The sequence below is a fragment of the Leptosomus discolor genome, chromosome 1 (assembly GCF_034619465.1).
Source record: "Leptosomus discolor isolate bLepDis1 chromosome 1, bLepDis1.hap2, whole genome shotgun sequence".
Classification (NCBI taxonomy): domain Eukaryota; kingdom Metazoa; phylum Chordata; class Aves; order Leptosomiformes; family Leptosomidae; genus Leptosomus; species Leptosomus discolor.
Window position 1 is genome coordinate 155,015,903 of NC_141391.1, and position 17,420 is coordinate 155,033,322.

Consider the following 17,420-nt stretch of genomic DNA (forward strand, 5'->3'; position numbering starts at 1 on the left):
AGGGAAAACTGTGGGCAGGCACCATTTGGAATCCAGTTATACTACAGTCTTACCATCAGATCAAGCTGCCTGTTCCGAGTTGCAATGGAAAGCTCAATGGTGGATAGCTTCAGTTCTTCCCAGTCCTCTGGGGGCACCTCCTGGGGGATTTCTGCAAATATAGAAGAAGATATCATTAAGTGGAACTTAATTACACAGATCATCATTTCACTGCTACGAAGCATGAAACATCAAGGGCAGCCGTAAAAACCACTCCGACCCATTATGACCCACCAGCTTTGTTTCTTTCAAATGTGAAAATCTTAAAAAAAGGAAAAGAAAGCTTGGGAGTACTGAAGGAAAGGGAAAAAAATACCAGCAGCATTCACACAGTAGCAGGAAAGACCACCAAGCACGTTACACGGCAGCTCTGTGAGTCCTTATGCCCAGGGATTAACAGATCCCCTGGGCTGGTATTACAGGAACATTTACGAAACACATGAAGCGCTGCTACCAAAAAACCCAGGAATCCAATGTTCAGGATGCTGCGGTAACATGTATTTTCTACAGGAGGAAACTCCACAGTTCAGTTCTCATATACAGGTCACTTAGTTCATGCTTCTGTCTAAATCACCTCTGCTAGCCAAGAAGGAAGGAGAAGGACTTCGCAACACACCAGACCGCGCAAAACACCCACTGCCCTTTCTTCTGCAGTCTGCCACATGCACTGCCTAGCTATCGACCCAACCCAAGAGAGGCTTACAGAGCACACAGAAGAAAATTTATGGTACAGAAAGAAATTTACTGTACTAAGAGAAACTTAAGGCTTCTGCATGGCCCAAGTTTTATTGTTCTATTTTAAGTAACATTTGTGTCAGCAACTCCCCCCACACAGAAAACAAGGGCTGCTCCTCTCTTGCCAGCTCACCAAGGAGCCATTCTACAGGAGGAAGACTTCAAGAAGCTTGCCCGTAAGTGCCAAGTACCACCTGCAGAGCCTTCCAGAGCAATGGCAAGCAACTGTGAGCCCAGGGAACACCCTGGGTTCTTTACAAACGCATTTTCGTTCACGAAACCACAAGCACTGGCAGGACTACTCTGTTCCATTTCTGGCAGATACCATTGTAAATATCTTGACAAAGTCACAGTTTTAATAAATAAAAATAATAATAATATAAGAATAAGAGAGCAGAAAAGTAAAGCAGAACCACCCCACCCCACCCCCCTGCCCCGATCTGTTAGAGGAGTAAAGCCTGCCTGTGAGTTTATGCCAAAATACACACACTTCACCTTCTGGAGGAGATGACCAGTATGACCGAAGCCGTCTGTAAAGCCTCACATACAAAGGAGGTCTGGATGGTTTCTCCTCTGGCTCTTCTGGAGGTCTCTCAGTCGGACCCAGATACAGGAGAGCAGCTTGATGTTTCTGAGGCCATTCCTTGGATTTACATGGAAAGGAAAGCCAGAAGATAAAGGGCCATTTGTTTAGCACCTACCTGTTCGTTCTGTTTAGTCCTTTAGCCTGTTTACTCTGTGCCCCCAAGTACTCCCAGATCCCACCACTGCCTCAGCCAGCTTTATGGCTCTCCAGCCTCCAGATTCATATGTGAGATGACATTTTTCCAGCTTGAAAAACATTACCCACAGTTCCCAAGTCTACTAATCTACTCCTTCCCCACATAGAAGTGAGTTACTTTCCCCTCAAAGGGTAAAGGGATGTTTTCCTTGCTGCTGATGTGTGGCAGGGTGACACAGCTGCTTCTGGCTGGAGGGAACAACCAAAATGGGCAAGGTCAACATTAATGCTTGAAAGCACAATTGGTTTCTTCATGGCACAAAGGCAATCTCAAAGAGCAACTGCACAGCGGGGTCTAGTGCAAACAGACAAACACTACAGTGCTGTGTGCAGCCAAGGGGCACTAAAACCTGCCAGGCCTTTGTTCTCCAACAACTCAAACAATCAAGATCTGACCTTATAGTCAGGTGCTTATAGACAGCAATACAACAGGTCTTAAGGCAAGTCAGGTGAGCTTTATAAAGCATCTGAGGGGAAAAAAAAAAAGAAAAAAGAAAAAGTCGTAACACATCATTCTTGGTGATATTTCAGATTCCAGTACCAGAAACTGATGGGCTACAGAAGAACCATAGCTCCTGAAATAATTCCAGATGCCGACAAAGTTTATTTCCTCTCATTTTGTTTTAAAAATCATTTCTGAAATGCTCAAAACATAGGACTTATGGACAGAATAATACGGTTGTTTTAAAATGTACATACTAAAAGAACCCAGTCAAAAGCCCACATATATCCAATACCATTATTTTTCCATGCACAGAACTTTAAAAGTAGTTTTGGATCACACGGCACAGGTTGTTAAGCTAATTCACCTCATACCTGAGAGCAAGGAAAGACTCATACTTAGATAATAAACAGAACAAACAGAGGTTGTATCAGTAGGGCAATACAGGAACAATAAGTATTAATGATTAAAGGGAACAGCAGCAATGCTGTGATAATTTAGGCCTGTATATTTTAGAAGAGATGATAACTCATAACAGCCTCTACCAATATCAGAGGCGAGCTCTTCCCCTTTACACTGTTTTCAGCTACAGGTCATCCTGTTTCAAAGGACAGCTACAGCAAAAGCAGAAAAGATCAAGTGCACAGCAGCAAAGACAAGGCAGCAAGAGATTAAGCTCAGCAGGCTGGAGCCATTTCTTATAGAAATAAACAAAATGATAACATAAGAAGCACACAAAGCAATGAATACCACAATTAGGGGAGAACAGGTAGAAACTTTTCTATCTTAGCAGAAAAAGTGGGCACTTCTCTTTAACCTTCAGCAGGTTAAACAGATCTTTTTAATGTATAATGAATAGCTCGCCAGTGAAATCCACCACCACTGCCTCTAACTGAGGCTACAGACTCCATGAAAGTGAGAAAGCGGCTGGAGAGAAGTGAAGAATAAGTTTCTACCTAGAATGCCAGCACACAGAATCGTCATCTCAAATCTCCTTGGGATGGGGGGGAAATAAAAAGTCTTTCATGGACACATTACAGTTTAACTCCCCTTTACAGGAGCTTCCTGTAAAGGAAGCATTGGCACTATCACAGACAGCATGGCTGGACTGCACAATCTGAGCTACTGTACGAGCTCCTGGGTATTTCTGCAGCCTTTCAAGAGGCTCTTTATATGTTCAGAGAACAGGAAAAGCATCTGAATGAAAATGCCTCACCTGTCATGCAGGCCAAATGTTAATCTTTTCAGGATCAATTTTAAAGAACACAGAAGTTTAAGGTGAGATACAAGCTATTAATCTTCATGTTCATTTTACTACACATGGAAGCCTGATTATCAACGTGCATGAGCAGTCTAATTATAGACACTTCTGCCAGGTAAATAAATCAGAATGAAATTTTATCATGAGAAAGACTGTTGACAAAAGGTGACAGAGCACTTAAATGGTTTTCTTCAACACCACTACTGCTCTCCAGTTTCAAAGGTGGTTACTGGCTCCCCCTGGTGATCTTGCAGCAACAGATCCTCGGTAAAGAAATACTTCTTAAGTAGTCCTCCCCTTCAGAAGTTAAGTCTATCAATTGGTTGGTTTTTTTAACAAGCCACGTTTCATTCCCATATTGTTACCAGAATCCTTCACAAAAACTTGCAGATAAATTATACAAAGCATAGTCAGCCTTTTCATTTCCCAGCTACCAAAAGCACTTTCCTCGCAATTACTCTTTACCTTAAATGTACTGAAAAAGTGAGCTGCTTTGGTTTTCAGAGGCCCAAGGTACCAGTACCTGAAAGAACAACACAAACAGAACTTCTAAGACATCCAGGGATCGATACTGGGAAAGGGAGAAATCTTGCATGAAGTCAGAGCACTCAGACTTGTTGGTCCACGAAGTTAGTGTTTCCCTACAACCTTTAGCTTTGTGATACTATAAGATAAGTTTCTACACATCACCAGCAGCTTAGCAGTGACATCCCTTTCCTGAGTTACACGTCACTAAAACACAGTATACAATCTTCACTACAGGCAGCATGAGATCTTAGTAGCAGAATTTTACCTAGTTACGTGACACAACTGGGAATGATTTAGAGGTCTGTGGTCTAACAGCTGGTGAGACGCATCTCCACAACATGCAATAAAGAATGAGGTTGGAAAAAACAAACAAACAAAAATCAGCAGCTACAGTGACAAAAGAACAGAGCCAGCAAACCATTTGCCCCAAAGGATTCTCAGATCAAAATCAATGCTTTACAGAATAAAAATCCTGCCAGCCACACAGCATTGTATAGAATCTAAAGACGTGATTATATTTAGGCAGGCTTGGCACACATTTTGATCACTGTCTTCCAGCAAAGGTCACCAAAGCACATTAAGCACCACCAGCTCAAGAACGCTGCAGATCTAAGTATATCATTAACTACTAAGGTGTGCAACTGTCACTCTACTCCCATCAACCCATGAAATTATCTGTAAAATAATAAAACCTCAGAAACATAAAACAGCACTATGTCTCCAGCAGGACAGCGCTTAGCAGAGGGATAGTCAGACAAGTTTCTGGAACTGTGGCTTATGGCTTAAATCCCTTTGCAGTAGATGCCCTCTTTTCACTACAAGATCAGTTGTACTGGAATACACCACATGTTTATTTAGCCCAATAACCGATCTCTCACGGGCACTGAAAGTGGGTGAAGTGGAGAAGTACAAAAGCAGAACAAGCACACGTGATTCTTGTCCCAAGCACACTCTGAGCAGCCATTCACTTGTGGCTGAAGTGCTTTCCAGGCTGGGCATGTTTTCTGTGCATTCTAAACCATTCATGGAGGAGAACAAGGTTTGAGGATGTTCACGCTGCCCCACGTACAAAAGGTGCTGTCATGCCTCCAGCACCGAGTCCAAAAGACGCACAAAAGGGAACTGCTCCAGGAAAAGATGTGAAGGCTGATACCAGGTAACAAACAGGGTACGGGCAGGAAGCCTAGTAAGAGTGCACAGGGAAGAGAAGTGTACTTCCTTAATCTTGGGGCTGCAATTAGCAGCAGAGCCTGCAGTATAGCCAAGTCAGCACCTACACAAGCTACCAAGAACGTCCCTTGCGTCCCAGGGACAACCACCCTGACCATTTACTGCATCTCCCCTATACCACATCACCTCTCAAACCTACTCAAATACTTGCCAGACAGACTCCAGAGGCCTGCTACCTCTTGCTTTCTGACAAAGATAGCTCATTCGCAAAACACACGGTATTTCCTTACAGCTGCGCAGCAGAGGCGTGTGCTGCAATGCCTCTGTAACAGTTTGAGAAGTGAACTCCTTTGGCCCTGCTGCTCCTTCACCAAATAACACTAGTCATCGATACACAGACAGTGGTATATTAAATGTCCATTTGGAGAAAGCCCAACAATTATTAGTTTAGCATTCAGAGAACAGTCATCAGACAGCACAGCCCATGCCATTTCTGGCAGGAACTGAAGGGCATTTCTACTGAATCTGATGGACCCTCGTTGGAATTGAGTTACAGAGTCTGCATGGGTCTTTTCACTGGCAGCTGATGAAAAACAATAGCCAATTACTTTACTTGGACTTTACTCAGGGGAAAGCTTTTCCCACTGATACAATCTGAATAAAGTTCCAGAAGTGGGCACTACAAGGCAAGCAGAAAGTTAATACTTAAAAGAACAGGTCAGCACCAAGTAAGTGTTTATTTCAAATGACAAAAATGCTGAAATGTCTTACACTCCCATGTGTGTAATGCAAGACCCAACAAGAGCGGGTGTCTCCACCTGTCAAACGCCTACACTCAAAAAAAAGACTTCTTTACAGGAGGGGGTGTATGTCTTTCCAGGCAACAGATGCTAAATAAGGTAAAGTTCCAAACCCCAGTATTTTCTTACTTGCTAACTTTAACTCCTGCATCCCTGTAAGATCCCCATCTTAAACCAGTCACTGCAAACACAGGCTGTTCCTTTTCTCCCTGTAAAGAAAAATAAATATTGCGAAATTGCTTTCTCTTATCTTGTTCCAACTTTAGTTTTTTGCAGCTAGAAGAATGACATTTCTATATAAAACCAGATTTCTGATTAATCCCGAAAGTGCAATTTCACAGAAAAGGTACAATAAATAGCTAACAGCAATAAAGCTAAGCAGAATTTCAGTGTTGTATATTCTATTTGCTCCCTGAGAGGAATAAGAGAGGTGAGATTTTGAAGAGGTTGATCGAGTTTGACTGCACGCCCAGCAATAGCCATTTCATTTTGTGGATATTGTCAGCCAAAAGCAAGGAGCTGTGCACAATGACACTAAGTTCTTGCTGCAGAAATGTCCATTCTACAACAAAACGGAAAAGTAACATTCAAAAACCATACTGGGCATAGGCAAAGGTTCTCCCATTTCACCTTTTTAGCTATTAACTCCACAATATTTACGAATGCATTAAATCAGCTCAGACAACTATTGTTATCTCACACCATTTCTACAGAAGTATCTGTGTCGGTAAGTTTTGTATTCATCAATACTCTCTGAGCCTCAAAAAAAGATGTTCAGGCCTTCTAGTGTTTTCTCTAGTTTAGACTATCTGATGTCATAGCATACAGCAGAGAAAGGACAGCCACTAGAACTGCTGGTATTACACACAGAGGAAAAGCAGTCCGTGTAAACAGACCAACACGAGAATAGGAAAGATCTAGGAACTTAGTTCTGGGTGCCAAATAAGCAGATGCTTTTACCTTGATCTGCAAGACATCAAGTGGAACTGTCTCTCCTTTCAAAATGGCCAATGTAGCATTAGTAATATGTCTGCAAAACAAACAGGAAAGAAGCAAAGGAGATCAAACAGGAAGGAAGGAAAAGAGTAAGCACTAGAATTAGACTTTTTTCAGCAAACTCCACTACAAGTCCAGGTGGGGCTTTTTTGCAACAAACACAACAACTCCAGGGAGGTGTTGCGCTTCCTTGAAACCAGAAAGCAAACTGGGTGGCTGCAACACGTGACAAACCCTGCGTCCTAACAAACGGCAGAAGACCTGAAAAGCAAAAGGAAGTTCTCTGCCTAAGCTTTTTAGAGATTCGTCCTACTTCAGCTAATCTGGCAGACCGCACACCAGCTCTGTTATGTGCTGTTTCGGATACTTAACACACTAAGGACACAAACCATGATTTTATTGGTGGCAAGTGCAACAATCTGGGAGAAAAAGGAATGGTCATGGGACTGGGCTCAAATCATGTGTCTGGGACCCAATTGCTTTAAGTACATTAATTTGTTTTGAAGTTTTTAATCAACATAAATCTACCTATCAGCAGTGCTCACGTGGTTTCAGTCTTCATTAAGTTGTGGACAGCAGCCAAGGCACTTTCTCATTTCAAGTCGTAAAGCGTGGCACTAAAGATTTTGCGACCAAAGTGTTCAAGTTCCTAAAGAAGTCTCTGTGTTCAGACCTTGAAGCATGTATTTCACTAAAACCCCTCCCTTGTTTCCAAAGTTGGGTAAAATTTAAATTCCACACTGTACACATTTCCAGTGTCTCAGCTGGAGAGGGGGAAAAAAAAAACCAAACACAACACACAAACCAAATGCAGTTTTCAGATCCAGCCCAATATTCAGGTGAATCAGCAGGAGAAACTGGCCTTGGCTTCATCAGGTTTAGAATAGTGAGACAGAGAAGGAAGCTGTTGTTCCCTCAGCCCTTCTTTCCTCTTAACTCTTACCTTTCTGTAAGGCCTCTACAGTTCCTGCACTCCCAAAGTTAGATCTAATAGTGCAGAAGGAACCAAAGCCCAAATATTTCTTTTTAAAACATCATTTCTGCACTTCTTAAGACAGGTTCTGTTACTGGTGTGGGTTGTTAAGCAGCCTATTGACCAAATTCCTTTCAATTTCACCAATATGCTGCAGTCTCACCTGCACAGTTCATTACCTTGGGACTAGAAGATCATTCATTTCAAACAGCTTCTTTAGAACCCAAACATAAATTATTATTTTAATCTTAGCTGCTGATTACAGCCTTGTCCATCTTGCCGAGCTTCAAAGCACTCTGGTAGTTTTAATGAAGGATGTTATGCCAGTTGGCTTGTGGGTTTTATGTATGATGGATACCAGCAAGGGTTTCACAAAGAAGAACGTTAATGAGTTATTGGGAGAACTAGAGTGAACAGATTTCAGGTGCAAGGAGAAATATATTCACTGATATGGGAGGACAGGAAGGAAAAAACCAAAAAGAAATGAAGTGTAGGAAAAGAAAGATGAGTTGACTAGCCTTTTTACTTTAGAAGTCGACAAAACAAACTCACAACAAACTGAAATGGAGGCAACAGATACTGTCAGACTGGATCATATCCAGGATGCTCACAGATAAGATTCAGGTTTTTGGAGAGTTGCCAGCATCAGTTCAATCACAGGGATGGGTAAGAAACCCTGCAGAAGTCAGTAATGGGATCCAACCTTTCCCATAAAGGTATTCTTGTATGCCTTACTTTGCAGGTGCTAAACAGGTTGTGTGTGGACTGGTTTCTAGAATTCTTCAACTGCAGAAGACATGGGAAGTGGGCTTTTCTTGTTTTATTTTGTCATATCCCTGCTATTATATTTTTGACTATTCCTAAGAGCTTTGATCCTTTTTTTTTTTTATGTTTTAAACATGCCAAACCCTGAGCATCACACGATCACAGAGAAATTAGCCACAGCAAATTATTTCATGTTCCATTAATACATACATTTCCTTCTTTTAATTTTTAGTCAGTTTTTGGAAGTCATTAACTCAAGCAAGTCCAGAGAATCATCAGGCTCTGCCCAGAGACTGCCAACTTCTATGTAACATAGAAGAAAAAGAAAAGTATCAAGCTACCAAGAAGCACTGCTCCTTGACAACAAACAAACAAAAAGCCCCCTTTCCAGAAACACGTAATACTTACTGGACTTGGTTCGTGCTCTCAGGGTAGAGCGTTTGGCTCAGAGTACAGGTCTTCCCAAGAGGTATGAATCCTATAGGAATCTTACTGAAGACAGCCTGGACACACGAGGAGAGTAAATTAACATCGGCATCAGCTGAACAAAGCTTCCTGTGTGGAGACCACAGCTGTGTCTGATATCACCCCTTTGGCACTAAGCAGCCAAGCACTTTCTTACATGAGGCAGTAATACATAATGACTCAGAACATGGCACCCAAATCTGCGAACCCACCGCTGCCAACTGGGTACAAAGGAGCTCTCTGTAATCGTTAAGAGCATTGTTACAGGCAGGCTGGCAGCCCCGTCCTAACTAATGCATGGATCCTGTCAGCAATCTGCCATCTTTCTTAATACTGACGGTGGCATCGCAAGCTCTGAATCTCATTTACCATTGCAGAAATCCCCCTCTGACAGAGTAATCTTGCATGGCAAAGAGATTTTCTCAGTTAAGGAAAGGAAATTGATTCCTCTGGCACCCAAATCATGAAGCAGCAGAAGGTCTAGTTTTTGGAAGCCGTTGACCATGTTATTTTTCCGTACCACAGTTCAGCAAAAGGGCTTGTTGAAGGAGCAAGTTATCACGCTATACCTCATAATAAAGCGTGCTTCTTGAAGCGTGTCAGCAAATCAATGTAAACTACCATATATTACAATGTACTATCTCCCTCCTGGGCACTGCTGCTAGCAGCACCATGACACTGCAAATCTGCACCGACTATGTAATAGCCCTCTCACTTCGTGCCCACCCGCTCTTCCTTGCTACCTCTGTGTCACCTGCAAGTCTTAACACCTCTCAAACACCCTTCTCTCATTTTCTTCAGAATTGTTTTACAGCGTGCAGACGACAGGCTGTTTGCAGCTCTGCTCCCCTGGCTGCTAGGAACAGCGTTTCTGGAATACCCTGCAGAGGCTCTTCTTATCCAGGCAACAGTGGCGTGGCATGACATACCCAAGCAAAAAGGACAGCAGAGCACAGATTGAGCGGGCTGAACTGCAGATCTCTACTCCTAGGACAGAGTGATAGCAAAGACAAGAAGAATTCCCTGGCCAAAGTCATAAAGTGACACAGCGGCAATACTACAATGCAGTATTCCACCCAAAACAGTGCCAGATGCAGAATTTGCTACGCTACTACAAACCAATGCAAGCTACATCAAGATAAGAAGTCAAAAATTAGAGAAGAAAAACTAGCCAGTAAAGCCTCTAAAACTTCTCTTTCAGTATCTTTAGATTATAGAGGTCTCGGGGCCAACTATAATAATGTAAAATTTAAAAATCGATGTCTCAGAATTGATACTGCCAGCGCCCCTTTAAAATACTGGCTTGGTTGCAGTTTCTCTTGTCACATTCAGACAAAGCAACTGCCTAAACAGATACAATTCTAGCTGCCAAGGATATCATCATAATCTTGTCTGGATCATTTAATTGAGTTTTTGCCAGCTCCTGCCAGAAGGTTTTGGGAACAATGATTCTCTCCTTTCTTCAATAACACTGTCCTCCCTCTTTAAAAAGAAAAATCTCTCTCATTTCCATTCGGAGCGATCCACCTTGAGAGGTTAAAATTTGCTTTCTGCAACCATCTGCATAGGTAGACGTTCACCGCTTGAAAAAACGGCAAAGCAATCATAAAGCAACAGGAGCATGGCCATAACGGAATGCAGTTTCAAGCCTGTACAAATACAAGAAAAACGTGTACTTTCGCCCAGTGCTTCTGCCAAACAAAGCAGCACACGCAGCTGGTCCACAGGTCTTTGAAAGTCGTGCATTTGGTTTCTCCACAATCCCTGCTCTGATGCTGGAAACTTCCCAAAGCTGTGGCTTGGGAGCCATTACACTCCCTGAGAAAGGGAACGAAGAACAACGGGCAGAATTGCAGGACACTAGTATGGCTGACCTATTACGCAGCAAGCTGGCTCCAGATCAGTAAGCAACGCATCTGTAGAAGACAGCTGAAGCCAAGAGATCACAGTGGATGCACAAGATACTTCCTCTAAACAAAATTTTTAAAAATGACTCTTACTCACCTCATCTGCTCTGCGGAGAAGTCCAGTTATGACCTGAAAAACAAGGGAAATGCTCAGCTCTGAGAATTTTGTTTTTCAGTTCCAGTAGAAAGCTATGAAATTCACACCCACATTTACTCTTTGGAAAAGATCTAAGAAGCAGTTACTCTTTCACAGAAGGTGCTTCAGCTGCTTACATGGGAAAGGAGGCCTGTTCAGCGTGCAAACACGGTGGAAATAGCAGGGTTACGAGTGCCTGTGAGTATATGCTGGCACCACAACCAAGGCCAGCGTAAATGTTTTAACACTGAGTAATGCTCTGCATAAGGCAAAAATAGCACCGGGCAGTGTGCAATCAACAATAATCGGTTCTAAGGCCAGGAGAAACTTGCAGATGTATTCTGACCACTTTCTCTTAAGGTCACTGCATTTCATTTAGCCATTGTCTTCTGAAGACAGTAGTTAACATTCTAGGAAATGCTTTAATAAAATACAGCCTTCCTTGAAAAATAAAGTATCCCCCAGTTCTGCTGGTAGTTTGCTCCTGTCATAAATCATCTTGACAATAGGCATTTATTAAATACATGCCATGCTTTGTTATCACTCCCACGTAATTTTTAAATTATTTGATTTCCACTTAGCAAAACATGCATTCCTCTTGGGGAGTACAGATAGGAATGAACTGTGAAAATTAAACCATGACAGCTACATTGCACAGAAATAAAAAGTCAGAATCATGTCTCCCCAAATAATTTTCTCATTTTAGAATAAAATTCTGGAAGATAGTTGTGTCACACTCTTTCTGCGCCCACTCCCACTATCACTTTCAAACTAATAACAACTAGCAGAGTTTTCTTGCCCCCAGAAGATTATAATATCGACTGAAAACACAGGTACTAAAATGGGCAAATCCCTAGCAATAGTTGTTACGATGTTGCTACATTGCACAGACTCAGTCTTCTCACCCTCAGCCTATGTTCCTCAACAAACCAGGACAAAGCTCCTGCAGTACCTCTTGTACTGTGCCATCTCCTCCTGCGATAATGATCAGATCTGTGTTTTCCATCAATTCCAGTAGCTTTTTTGCTTGTCCCTCATAATCAGTCTGAAGAAACAGAAATCCAAACATGAGAAATCAAGTGACTATTTCTAGTATTTCTCTTCTATAGAAAAAAAAAAAAAAAAGAATAATCTATCTATCTGATCAGAGAAAGGCATTAGTAAAACCAGCATTTTAACATTAAACCTTGTGAAAAAGATTCCAAGGCAGAAAGATACACATTAGAGTACTTTACTGCTAGGACACAGTGACTATTAAACAATCCACATATCACAGCCTCAAAAACCTGCAAAAAAGATCAGAATCCCTTCACGTTTACTTGTTCTTCTCTTTCTCTCTGCTAAATCACACCATTTAGAGCTCAGTGTTCAGCTTTCATGATGGGAATGTTGAATTATTTGGGGATACACTGAGGTATTTTCAGTGTAAAAATAAAAGGTTATTTTTAATTAATCTGAACAGTTCCACTGCACATCGAAGTTCTCACTTCTGAATTCTGCAAGTTCAGGCCGAATTGACAATTTCAACAGTGATGGGCACGCACCACTAGCCAGTACTCAAATATTTAGAGAGTTTTCTCTCAAACATGAATTATAAAAGGGCTGCTTTAGACAGACAGACAAGCAAATGTACTGCTTTAGCTGAAAATTAAAAAGTCAGCACACAGCTTGTAAATTAACTGTGAATTAAAAAGAAAAAGATTAAGTACCAGCTTAATATCTCAGCATTTACTTCCTCCCATGAGATGTCTACAGGACAACTGAGAATTTCAAATGCACCCAGAATTTGATTTCAATTCTTCAAGAGGAGAAAGCAGAGCAGACAATATAACTGTATTAGCAGAACTATCAGTTCTTACCTTAACCACAGTTACATCCAAGCCCGATAAGTGCAAAATTGGAGCAGCATTCTTTTCAAAAAGGTTCCTGGCCTTGCTAGAAATAACAGAGTAAAAACTGTTTCATTATTCTGGTGGCTAAAAAAATTAAAAAGGAGAGACACAAATGAATAACAAGAAGAAATCTACTTAAAAACAAGCATACAATCCACAAATCAGTCTCTCAACTGTCATCTCAAGAAATACGAGATTTCATTTGGCTCAAATGTATTACATTTCCAGACTCATATCTCATATGTCAGGTTTTTGTTGCAGTTTTAATAAATGCAGAAGAGGTTATCTAGCTTTCTCCAAAAATAATTAAAAAAAAAAAACACCAACAAAACAAAACAAGATCTCCAGAAAGACATTTATTAGAAAATTAATGACTTACAGAGCACCAGGCTTTAAGACCACAAAGAAGGCCCATTTAGGTTTTCAGAAAACATTTTTTCTAAAAATACTTACTGTTGCATATTATTAAGTTTAGAGGCAACATTTTATCTGACCTTCTTTTGTTATAGGACTGATGCTTTTTTTGCCTGTAACTGCACAATAAAATAATTATGCCATTAATTATAAATTGCTCACAACAAAGTAGAAAGAGCAGACTAAAAGTCAGAGAATTTATTAATACTTTGCATTTTCCATTCGTGGGTTTTGAACAAAAGCACATAAGTCTAAGCACTTCCACATCAGATAACGTTATTCCTTTAATTTTGTTACTAACAACTCCCTGCCCCTCCCTCCCCAAGATGCAACTGATGCGAAGCTTAACTGTTCAGCAGAAACAGGCACACATCATATCCAAGATTGCTGGTTTTCTGCTAATGAGCATGCAAAAATAGCAGCCGACCTCTTCCAGGGGTCTTGCTCTGAGCCCATATTTAGCCTCTCAGTTTGTGGGCACATCCCTTTCAAGGACAGGTTCCCACAGAAGTAAGATCACTGCTGGTTAACTTCAAGTCTTGAAGCCATCAAGGTCATCTTTTATTTCTATAGTTTTTGAGGATGGAAATGCATCACATACAAAAGTTTGGAAGGAATAAGAGGGAATCCCACATACAAAGGAAAGACAAAGACCAAAACAAAGGATAAAAGAAAAATTAAAAATACACATATGTTTAGAAATCATTCTTTCAACTCAAGCATCTAGTTTTATTTCTCATCACAATATTTTTGGTGAAATAAAGTTTGGCATAGTTACATAGCACCAGCTTGGCATCAGAGGGAGGCAAAAATGAGCTCAAAAATCTGGCTGGCTTTTATAGTGGATGTCAGAGCAAAAATACAGAAAGAGTGCCTCACACATGAGCGTAGGGAAGGGGAATTTTACCCTTTGCAAGCTGCTGGGTTGAGGAACACTGTTGCTTTCTTCAGCGGCATACTGGAAGGAATGAGCTGGTTGCCAAAAGCCTAAGTAACAGAAAACGAGCAAAGTTCAGTTTATCTTTTTAAGCACATTGGTAAAACCGTCCAAAATAATGCATCTCTACAAATATCAAGGGGTTTTCAAGCCTCATGACATTCACATGACTTCCACCTTCAGACATTGTACGGGTCTCCTGTTCAAAGACCTGCACCCTTAGCAACAGCTCACACCACTGTCACAAGTACTCTTTAGCGCGTGTTTTCAATTCCACCACCACTTCGTTTTTGTCAACCTCTGGTTTTCTGCCACGGGCAGAGTTCCAGGGAGCTATCCTCGACTCCAAGGTTACTTGATTTTCCTTCCTTACGTAATTCTCATACACCTGCCTGCCACCTTCTTACTGCATCTTTTCTCACTTCTGTACTTAATTTCTTATATCGCTTCTGCTCATTTTTGTATTGTCTACACTTAAGTTTTTGAAGATATAAAAGATAATCACCAGAGAATCTGCTCTGACCTTTAAGCAGGCTCCCTGTTTCTCAGACATGTTTACTTCCTAACAACTCCACATAAAAATCACTTAATTCCTCTTCAATTTTTAATCCAGTTCTAAATAGGTCCCTTGATTTTAAATTCTTTGAGAGTTACTCCATACAGCCTCTTTTAGCCATATGTACCTATTTCCATATGCCTTTTCAGCACATGAGCGGTAATAAAAGGCAAAGCTTCCATGCATGTTACTTCCCACTCTGTAAACTTCTTTTAGGTCACCTAAAGGCATCCTCACTACCCCACCAAATCAAACTGGTTTTGAGTACAAGGATGACAGTACCATCCAGAAGTGCCAGAAATAAAGTAGGAACAGACTATGCACTGAATGCAACACAGCGCCAACTGTCCCTGGGTTTTTTTTTTTTTCCTTTATTTTAAAACTTAATCCTCCTAGCAGGAATTTTCATATTGAAGAAGGTGGACACTGTACACAAAGCACAGTAGATTTTAGTATAATTAGCTGTTTAAATTTACAATTAATTCCACTTGCCAACTTTGCTCAGGGAACCTCAATTAAAAGAAGTGTGCAGCTGGCTATGCTGCTTAAAACATTCAAATATCTTCAAGAAAAGAAAACGATAAGAGAAGTTGCTGAGAGTAAAGGAATCTTCAAAGAGAAACAAATCAGTAGCTCTTAAGCTTTACTCAAAAATCAGCTGGAAAACAGACCAACTTATTTTATTGCAATTGTTGGGTGGGAATTGGGAAATCTAGGGGACCTCGAGCATGTTACAGCTGCTAGAAGCAATTAATTATTTGCTTGGAGGGCACAATGTGATGTGTGTGTTTGTGCTAAACAACCTAACAAGGCCCATAAAGAATTTGTAAGCAATGACATAATCACTTCTTTATATAATATACTTAGACATTTATGTTACATACAGGGGCATTTCCAAAGCAAATGCTGATTTTTAAGACAAGAAATAAAAAAAAAAAAAAAAAAAGAGCAGCATTCTGGAAGTCTTTTTTTTCAGAGCACAACATAAGGAAAGACAACTTAAAGCCAGAGATTAAAAACTGTTATTAAATATATACATATGAAGGTGTAATTTAGGAAAGCAAATGCCTTTTTCACTTCCTTGTGAAATGCACGCTTTTCCAGGTACTGCATTTCTGGACTTCTGGATTTCTTGTCATTCTGAGATGACAATCACTATTTTGCAACTATGAAAACCCCTTTATAAAAAGGCTTTATAATGCTTTATGAATACTAACAGAGAAACTACATTCCTTTACAGAAAACTATCCCTGCTGCACAGTGGGAATTTTTTGCCAGACAGCCAGCACCTCTTCAACACACGCCCAGAGTTCAGTACAAGGTCAATCAGTGAGAGCACATTTGTGAAGGAAGTCCACAGTCATCTGACACTGGCTTATTCCAGAGAAGGTGCTGTAAAAGGTTTCAAATATGATAAATGGGTTCTTTTATTACAGAATCTTTCTATGATCATTTGCCACCCCCGGACTGTCCTCATAAACTGGTATTTAAATTTAGATATGCATGGTGAAGCCTTTGTATGAAATACTGCTGTAGCAGATACCTGGGCAGGAAGGTGGGCACCTCACCAACGTGGTATTGTAACAGGCTTAAAAACCTGATGGAAAAATAATAAGGAAAACCCCCCACTTCACTCAGACTAAGCTTTTTCTTGGTTGAGCCTGCCTCCGTTTTTCCCCAATACTTATATAGCACTATAAATGCAAGTAGCATTTTTCAAACAATTACAGATTGTTGTTATTCTGAAGAACACATCAGACATTTAACACCTTACTGCTGTATTGCTGTGTATTTTCAAGCAGCATTTGGCACTGCCACATCACTGAGAACAGAAATTACAGCAAGAATTGATTACGAGGCCTCCTGGTTCATTCCTTTCTAATGCGGGAGTCTTCTGCAGGATATTTTCCCAGGCTTTAACCACTGAAATTGTAGGAAGCTCTACTGACAGTGCTTTTGCACTTTCATTTATAAGAATAAGCCATAATGGAATAGATCCCATCACTTAATGACTGGAATTATGAAAAGGAAAGCCAGAATTTCCACAACAGAACTATCTTCTTGTACCAGCCTTTCCTTAGAAGTTACACCTTTTTGACAGCATAACTTAGGTCTTTTAACTTCTCCTTACGTACCATTTCATCGATACCTTTTTAAAAATTTTTTAAATTTGGTCAGCATGCTTCAAACACTGAGGTATTAAACTGCTATTTTTTGCAATATAAAAAGCTTCTATCACTTTGATATTATGCAGTAAAAATTAATATTGGAAACATAAAAATCAAGAACAACTGATAGTATGAGTTGGAAATGTATTTGACTCTGAAGCTCTAAGTATGATTTATGAAAGCGGTATTTTCAGGGAAAGATTTTTCTTGTTCTTTCATGAGACTTGAGCTCCCTTAAATCTATTTTGGCATGAAGTTCCACCGCCCAAATCAAGTTGCTGTGAATATCTTTCCCTCAACAGGAGGCAGGCTAAAATTGGGATTATTCAGGTGTACCACAGAAGCAGGGTAATCTCAAGGAAAGCTCTTTAACGAGAAAAATAATTTTCACCATTCTTCTCAGGCCCCAGTACGTAGCAATGATGGGAGCAGTGTTACACCCGGCAAAATCTCTG

At 40.6% G+C, this 17,420-nt stretch overlaps 1 protein-coding gene across 1 annotated transcript in view; it reads right to left on the minus strand.

The window, feature by feature from the left end:
• The window catches only part of AGK (acylglycerol kinase), a 36,725-nt gene that overhangs the window by 8,835 nt on the left and 10,470 nt on the right, over nucleotides 1–17,420 (minus strand). The window contains exons 3-12 of the mRNA XM_086467862.1: nucleotides 14,212–14,291; nucleotides 12,858–12,933; nucleotides 11,951–12,043; nucleotides 10,960–10,992; nucleotides 8,899–8,993; nucleotides 6,717–6,786; nucleotides 5,886–5,965; nucleotides 3,724–3,781; nucleotides 1,270–1,417; nucleotides 54–151 (exon numbers count right to left, since the gene is read on the minus strand). Of these exons, the coding sequence (XP_086323988.1) occupies nucleotides 54–151; nucleotides 1,270–1,417; nucleotides 3,724–3,781; nucleotides 5,886–5,965; nucleotides 6,717–6,786; nucleotides 8,899–8,993; nucleotides 10,960–10,992; nucleotides 11,951–12,043; nucleotides 12,858–12,933; nucleotides 14,212–14,291 (831 nt within the window). The remainder of the gene's footprint in view (nucleotides 1–53; nucleotides 152–1,269; nucleotides 1,418–3,723; nucleotides 3,782–5,885; nucleotides 5,966–6,716; nucleotides 6,787–8,898; nucleotides 8,994–10,959; nucleotides 10,993–11,950; nucleotides 12,044–12,857; nucleotides 12,934–14,211; nucleotides 14,292–17,420) is intronic.